Source organism: Cavia porcellus, unplaced genomic scaffold, assembly GCF_034190915.1.
Source record: "Cavia porcellus strain 051 isolate PalLab524CR breed Dunkin Hartley unplaced genomic scaffold, mCavPor4.1 scaffold_33, whole genome shotgun sequence".
NCBI classification, from domain to species: Eukaryota; Metazoa; Chordata; class Mammalia; order Rodentia; family Caviidae; genus Cavia; species Cavia porcellus.
Window position 1 is genome coordinate 33,551,221 of NW_026947516.1, and position 8,975 is coordinate 33,560,195.

Genomic DNA, 8,975 nt, shown 5'->3' on the forward strand with positions numbered 1-8,975 from the left:
AGGAGAAAAGAGAGGCACTATATATTTTTATCAAAATTGTAGTCCACACAGAACAGTGCCCCAACTGTCACGTATATGATTGAGTGTTCAAACTCTGGAGAATACGACAATAGAGCCTGGTATAGCAAGTGTCACATCTTCCAACTAATATTCAAGGATGGTGTCCTGACATCCGGAAAGGAGTGCCCTGCGGGCCTCAAGGGAGTCAAAGTATATATCCAGAGTGAGGACTGCAGGTATCACTTCCTCAATCCTCTATAGAATGATCCATAAACTATTTAGCTCCTTCCCGGCCTACAGTCTTTGAGTTTCCAGAGCTCAGTTTTCAACTGAGTATTTTGGCCTTGTACTCTATTAAATCCAATTAAAGGGAACATCAGGTTTTTATGGTGCCGCACCAGTAAGCAGACAGGAGCGTCATCTATAGTAGATGTAGACTAGTTGAGGTTTCTGTGTGAGGTTTGGGGACCAATGGACCCCGTCTAGAGGGAGCACCATGAAACTGTCAGCAATGCCTCTTTGTCAAAGTAAGGGCAAGAGAAATACATGCAAGTTTTTCATGATACGATGTTACTTTGAGCAGTTAGCCTCAGTGTAGTGCAAATCGTATTCTACAGGCGGTGCCAAGTATATCTGTAAACCTACTCAGTTCAAATTTGAGGACACTGGAACACAGAAGGACAGCATATGGGCAGTACTTCTTTTCAGAATGGGAGCCCAAGAGAAGGGCGAAGCCTGAGAAATGAGATTACCACACTCTTTGGTTTCTACTTACAAGAGGTGAAGATAAAACCCACCAAGGAGTTAGGCCCATGGACAGGGACTTCCCAAAATTCTAATGAATTTTCCTGCTGCAAGCACTCACAGGATCTCATTCTCCCTCCTCCAGGTTCCAGCAACACCTGCTCTCCAGCTGACAGTCCTACCTGCTGTTCCTGAACTCAGTCGTCATGCCCCGGGGACATAAGAGTAAGCTGCGTGCTCAAGAGAAACGCCGCCAAGTCTGAAGTGAGACCCAGCATCTCCTGGAAGCTCAGGCTCCCGGGGCACAGGAGGGAGAGTCCCCCTGTGGCTCTCCTCTGGCTGGAGATGCTGCTTCAATCTCCCCTGCTGCTGGGCAGCAAGCATCTCTACCCACCACTAATGCCCCTGGAGTTGCTACACACAAAAGATCTGGTAAAGGTGCCAAGAGCAGAAGAGAGGAAACAGCGACTCCCGCTATGGCCCCAGTCCCCAAGAAGAGCTCAGAAAAAGAGATCCTAATGAAGAAAGCAGGAATGTTGATGCATTACCTGCTCTACAAGTACGAAATGAATGAGAAGGCAGTAAGGCTGAAATGCTGAAGATTCTTCACAAAGGTTTTCGACAACACTTCCCTGAGATCCTGAAGATGATCTCTGAGTGGGCAGAGCAGTTCTTTGGCCTTGAGCTGAAGGAAGTCAAGCGTTGTTGGGGAACCTACACTATTGTCAAAAACTTAGATGACTCCCACTGTGGCAGCTCTATCAGTGACTTGGATATCCCCATGAATGGGCTTCTGATGCCTCTTCTTGGGGTGATTTTCTTAAATGGGAAGTCTGTTTCTGAAGATGAGGTCTGGGAATTCCTGAAAATGATAGCAATCTATGGCAGGAATAAATGCATAATCTTTGGTGAGCCATGCAAGTTCATCACCAAAGATTTGGTGCAGAAGAACTATCTTGTGTACCGCAAAGTGCTTCACAGTGATCCTCCACGCTTTGAATATCTGTGGGGTCCAAGAGCACACACTGAAATAAGCAAGATGAAAGTCCTTGAGTTTTTGGCAAAGGTTAATGAAACCATCCCTAGTGCCTTCCCATTACATTATGCACAGGTTTTGAGAGAAGAGGGGAGGACCCAAGCCAAAGTCAGTGATTGCAGTGCTTCTTGTATCCCTCACCCCCGGGAAACTTCCAATACATCTACACTCATGTAAGGTGGGAGTCTGAAACATCACTTCATTTTGGAAAAAGCTTTCTTACCTTATAAATTGTTAGATGTTAACATGGAGTTAGAGATGTCATTGCATAGTCCTGTGTGCTGTTGTAAGTTAGCATCTGTCAAATAAATTCCTTGAAAGAATATTTCTTTACATTCAAAACCATGGCTATGAGTAACATACGTCACACTTCTATTGTTGGCTTTTGATTGCAATGCATAGTGCTAGTTTTCTGTAATAATTTTTAGCAGCTTTTGATTATCTTTAGTTTTCAGAGTGAAATCATGGTTATGAAATGGAGACATGATTTGGAAATATCTAAGAACCTCATAAAATGTAATAGAGTAAATCAAGGCTTGCCATAGTCAAATGTTGCTCGAAATTATTCTCTCTCTCTTTTAATTTTTGTGAAATTTGAAGACATATATCTGATTTCCTTAAATGATTGAAAAATGCTAATAAAATGAATTAATAATAAATTATATTTGTTGCTTTATGGCTCCATTTTTCTACCCCTTAATCAAGTAGCTCCATCTTGGAAAGTTGTATACTTATAGAAATGACATAAGATAAAAAGGAGTCTTCCTCTGCTCTTAGATGTTTTGAGTCTAACAGGAGTTAAAGAAGATGATGGGTACACCCTGAGCCGGAACAAATAAAAATAGAAGTCAGACTGTACGGGCTGGAGGGGATGGAGAGGAAGGCAGCCAAGTGTAAATTCCCTGAGCTGAGCTGGATCACTTTGTGACTTTGGTTACTGCAGTCCCTTCTTGGATAAAGAAGTTTATTGAGAACAGCAGAAGTATGGCAGCGCTTTCTCAGCGCTCTTGTACATGGTGCATAAACCAGTGTCCCTACAATTAAGAGCTTGTACGAGAATTGAGGTGGGGGGTGCTTTTCTCTCTTGACAGAATTTGCCAACAAGCCACTGTCTTGGCACTGTTTTCCCTGAGCTGAGAGATTCTGAGTGTGTTCTGTAGATTATGTTGTCTTCTGTGCCGTGTGGGAAAGCACTCAGTAGGACTAGAGGTTGCTAATGAAAGAAATGAAAATGCAGTCTATCAGGAAATAAGGGCAATTACTGGACTTTCTCATAAGGGCTAAACACATTCAATAGAATCCCGGTGAAGTCCCTGACCTCCTGTTAACAGTGAACATTATCTACATTTATATCCAGATTAGAGTAATAATTATCTCTCCTGAGCCAGCAGGATTCATGGCGTTTTCATGTTTCCCCTAGTTACCACTGCTTCCAAAAGAATGGTCTCCATACCACCACAGATGTGTCTGTCAGCAGCACGGCAGTCTAGCATGACTTTTTCTTCTTCTAGGCTTTGGTTCATGCTTGGCCAGCACAAACATATTCATAAATGAAACATATAAGTTGCTCTTGTTATTGCCTTCACCTAAATTTGAAGAAGTTGAGTTGCCTGAAAACTGTTATGGCTAATTTTTCAAATCTCTTTGTACATAATGACAATATCACTTCATCCTTTCACTAATGAGACATATTGCTATTTATAAATGTTTTATGTTTTACACAAAAATTTGTATTTATTTCACCTGTTTTTGGTACCTTCGCACATTTAATAATATTCATTTTTTTTCTCAAAATGGCAGGCCCTAAAAGATGGAGCAATGGGACAGGGAGCTTAGCTATAAAGAATGAAAACAAAAAATTAGGATGAGTTATGTACATGTAGCAACTCAACACAAGAGAAGTGTACATTATATATGGAAAACATGTATGAAGTAAAGGGAGGGTTCCAAGCATGAGTGGAAAGAGCAGAAAGAAAAGGGAAAAACAAAGAATAAAAGAATTAATACATGTTATATACTTGTGCCAATTTCCCACAAGAAATAATAACATTATGTATTACATGACATAACAAAAAACTTAAAAAATAAAATAACAAAGAAATAAACAAAAATTATGAATTCTATATTATCTATGGTTAAAATATTCCATGGCTTTTAACTTTTCTTACCTTAAAATGTATTTCAGAGGGGCTGGGGATTTAGCTCAGTGGCATAAGCACCTGCCTTGCAAGCAGGCAGTCGTGAGTTCAATCCCTGGTACCGATAAAAAGGAAAAAGACAAAAAAAAAAAGAAAAAAATCTATTTCAGAATGTATTCATATTATGGAAATGAGCGAGAGGAGAAAAGAATCGAGGCTAAAAGGATTGAAAATAAACAACATGTATTACATGTATGCACCCATTCCCCAAAACAGCATTGCTCAGAACTGCAATGAGCATTGTTTGGAACTGCACCCAGACAAGGATAATCTGTAAAACTCTACAGAACTACATCCATTAACATTAATTCATAAAACAGTATTAGTGTTTAAGATGCTTAACCCAGGGTATCAAAATTTTTCTTAGGTTTAATTTCTCTTACCCCATTTGTGCAGGATGAATAAAGTGCTTCAGTAGACTGACAAACTGCTCTTTGGTGATACAAAATAGCTAAGAAATAAAGAAGGGAAAAACTCACGATACACTTGCTATAAGGACAGATCTGTACTGAAAGATAACTCTTAATGTACTATAATAAATTTTAGAAATTCTGATTATCTCTTTTGATAGTAAGGAAGAAGCATTAGAATTTTGGAAGTGCTGTGCAGTCAAATTATCTTTATGTAGCTTTTAAATTTTGAACTCATTTTAACTTAATTTTTATAATATTGAATTTTGTATATGTGTTGCTGAAGTGAGCACTCCAAGATAGAACTTTGTCATAACTACTACTATATAAAATGCTTCATTTTAAGTTACACAAATATTGTAAACTCACGATTAGGTATGTACATTTTGGGTCAGTTGGACATGCTTAATTCTACATTCAGACATATTTTGGAATTTTGCCTTACATCTTTGAATTTTGATACATATATGGCACATTTACTGCTGGATTCTGTTGTCCTGAACTATGTAAAATGACAGTCTGTCTCACTTTCATTGATTAGAATTAATAACATAAATCTCAATTATGTGCTGAGATAAAATATATTTTCAAGTTCAAACATATTATGAAATAAATAAATTGTGGGGGATGGCCTGGGAATCTAAACAATCTTTATTATTACTTCCCAACAGTTAATAGTACCCACAGTATTAAACAAAACCATCACATAATTAAACGTATAAAGTAAAAGGTATTTGTTAAGTGAAATCTGCTTGTACTAAATGGAAAAATTTGAAATTGAAAAATTTTGTTAATGTAAATAGAGAATTAAGGCAACATAATTCAATCAACATTTATATCTCCCTTTACACTGGAAACATTACTCTGAAAAAGGAGATTAAAGAGGGTATAAAAAAATGGAAACACATCCACTGTTGTTGGGAAAGTAGAAGTAACATTGGGAAAAAGGCCATAGCTCCAAAACTTTTACACAGATTTAATACGATCTCAATCAAAACAGCAACAGCATACTTCACGGAACTAAGTAAAATAATCCTAAAATTCATTTGGAGCCGGAAGAGACCTACAATGGCGAAAGAATACTGAGCAACAAAGTCAAGACAGGCAGCATCACAGTCCCTGACTTGAAATTATACTACAAAGTTACCATCACAAAGACAGCACAGTACTAAGAAATGGAAAATAAAAAACAGACTCAAAGATCAATGGAACAGAATAGAAGATAAAAAACCAGCTCCAATCATCCTGAGACACTTGATCTTTGATAAAAAAGACCAAACAATTTCATTGGAAGAAAGACAGGCTCTTTAATAAACATGAAGATTAAAACTAAATCCATACCTTTCACCATGCACTAAACTAAAATTGAAATGGATCAAAGATATAAATATTACAACAGAAAGAATCTGTTGTATGATACAATCCATAGAACTCCTAAAGACACAGGTGTAGACAAAGATTTTTACGAACAAAAATCCAATCACACAGGAAATATTACAAATAATGAAAAACTGAGATTTCATTTTATTAAAATTTTTTGTGCTTCAAAGGAAACCACAAATGGATTGAAGAGAAAACCCACAGTGGGAAATATATTTGCCAGCTGCTCCTTATAAAAAGACTACTACACAGAATATATAAAGAATGCAAAAAAAAGACCCTCTAAATTTAAATACTCAATCCAAAAATGAGCAGCTGAAATGAATACATAGTTGTCACATAAAGAAATACAAATAGAAATAAATATATGATAAAATGTTTAACATCACTGGTGTTTCAAGAAGTGCAAATTAGGGGGCTGGGGATTTAGCTCAGCGGCATAAGTGCCTGCCTTTCAAGCAGGCAGTCATGAGTTCAATCCCTGGTACCCATAAAAACGAAAAAGACAAAAAAATAAGTGCAAATTAAAACAATAGTGAGATTCCATCAAGAAATCAAGCAAAGTCAAATGATGGTGGAGCTATGAGAAAAATAAACTTTTCCCCACTATTCATGGGAATGTAAACTGGGACAATCACTAATGAAATTTTTATAAATATTCCTCAAAAATCCAAAACTAGAGGTGTCATTTGACCCAAGTAGTCTCCTTCTTGGTATCTTTCCAAAAGAGTTAAAAGTCATACTATAAAGACATATCCAGACCCATTATTATAGAAGCACAACTAATAATAGTTAAATCTTGAAAACAGCACAGATTCCCATAAAAACATGCATGGTCAAAGAATATTTAATTTTTACAATGAAGTAATACTCATCCACAAAGAAGTATAAATTCCAGACATTTTTAGATAAATGTATGCAAGTTGAGACCATACATTTTTGTGTAATAAAGGTAGTGTCTTTAAATATCACATTATATCTCTTCTGTGAAATTGAAAAGATAAAGAAGGACCAAATGTATGATAAATAGTGGGAAGTACAAAAATAACTGGGAAGGGGAGCAAGGGAGGAAGAGGGAGAAGGAAATAAAGGCAAACAAAACAGAGAATAGAAAGGAAAAATGGAAACAAAGCTTTTGTAAATAAAGAAGGGAAGAAGGTTGAGAGGTGGTGAGAGGAATGGAGACAACATGAACCAAGATGCATTATGCAGAGTTATATATTCTTTGTGATGAACATAATCATTATGTATATCAAAAATGTACCAATAAAATTAAATTAGGACATTTCAGTCAAACGATAAGGATAATATATTATGGTCTATGTGTTTATTGTGAAGTTAATCTCCAGTTGAAGATTACTTTTTAGAGTATTGATGTGATCAGCACAATTCCTAGCTTATGAAAATAAGCAATGTAGATTTCCCACCAAATTGCTGTAACTGGAAAGTCCAAAACTATGTGAACCTGTTGGTTCAAAATTTCCATATCTGAGAATCTCCAAAGGGGATCCTTTCCTGGACCTATTGTTTATGTAACATTGTTGTGATTAGTTTTCCTTTGATAAACATGCTAGTGCCTCAGTTTTAGTTTAAATAAATTAAAAAGTATGGAGTATGCTAGGTTGACAGGTTATGTCCTGTATATCAGATTATTAACATGACAAAGTTTTATTCTTTCAATGACTTTATCTGTTCAATGTGTACCTGGTGTGGAAAGACATTCAGGATTTGTTCCACATCATCACTCTGGAACTCAGGTTGACAGACGCTTCACCATCTGACACTCACCATTTCATTGGCTAAAGCTAATCAAATATTTCTTTTAAGGGTCAAAAACTGTAAGACATAAGAGTTTTCCATGTGTCAAAGGAGGAGCGGAATTTAGTGAATGCTGAGCTTTGTAAATTAGAGTTTCAAAAACATTGCCCTATCTTTAGTCTTCCATTCATCAGACTGTCTTTTCTCTATTTCTTCAATAAACTTCTCATTTCACCCTTTAAAAAATTGTGTTCTGCAAATCATTGTGCATAGTACATTAAATTTTCATTTACACTACTATCCCCAGGTAAGTTCTTATACTACTTTAGTTCTAATGACTGATTATGTGATTCTAACTTTAAAATATGTTGTAACAAAACCTAATCTACACACAAAAACCTCAAACCCAATTTACTTACTACTGATTAATGATTATTTTAAACTCAGTGTGAAAAAATGTAAACTTATTATTTGTCTGCAAATGTAATGTCTCTTTTTGCTCTATTTCTTGTCCCATGTAATGACAACATCAGTTTCCAATTCTTAATTCCTTTTGCACTTTGCTATCTGTATTAGCTGTTAATTTTATGCCAATTAAGGCTATGGTGCTCAGTCATGTGGCTGAACATCAGTGAAGATGTTCTTATAAAGGAAGTGGGGGAGGGGAGGCTGAGAGAGAGAAAAGCACTTGAGAGTGGTTGCAGTATGATTTCCATGTGAACCACTAGATTTTGAGTAAAGCCTATTATCCTCCATTAGTGTAGGTGGTGTCATCTAAATCAGTTGAGTGTACCAAAGGAAAAAGATTAAAGATTCACACAGAAAGACTTTAGCCTGAAGTGGCCAGCATCGTGACCACTTCCAGTTTACATGCTGAGCCCTGAAGATTTCAGTCCTCAGACTGTAATGCCAAATCTAAATTGGGTTTTTCAGGCTAGAGGCTCTTCCTGTGAGTTCCACAATTGTCAAGAATAATGCAAATGCAGCTGCTGATAAAATATAAGGCAAGTGATTAACAAATAAAAGTTTTGTAGTAAAATCACATTGTTATTAATCTCCCTTAAAACACTAACGTTGGCTTGGAAAGGTCTTATCTCATTTTTACAACACTTTAATTTTTAAACACTCTATAATATGGTGTTTTTAAACACTTTTTAAATATAGCCTAGTCCTAGCTTCCTAAATATCCTAATTCAATTTAAAATATTTCTATTTCATGGTCCTTTTGACTTTTGAGGAAAGGCCTAAAGTAGTCAGATCCTACTAAAAGAGGGACAAGGAAACCTTACTGTTTTCATGACTTTAACTTTCCCTTGGATGGCAATGGGATCTAGTATTCATCATACTTGCCATAATACATAAACATAGCCACCAAAAAGCACGAACTGCATGAGAAAGTAACAAAAATGATGATGTAAGTATGATGAAAGTAAGGTAGAATATTTTGAT

General features: G+C 36.3%; 1 protein-coding gene across 1 annotated transcript; it reads left to right on the plus strand.

Annotated features, from left to right (window-relative positions):
- The first annotated feature begins 1,336 nt into the window (after window positions 1-1,336).
- On the plus strand, window positions 1,337-1,957 carry LOC134474575 (melanoma-associated antigen B2-like). The gene has a single exon (XM_063242923.1). The coding sequence runs from the start codon at window positions 1,337-1,339 to the stop codon at window positions 1,955-1,957; it is 621 nt and encodes a 206-aa protein (XP_063098993.1).
- The last annotated feature ends 7,018 nt before the right edge of the window (window positions 1,958-8,975 follow it).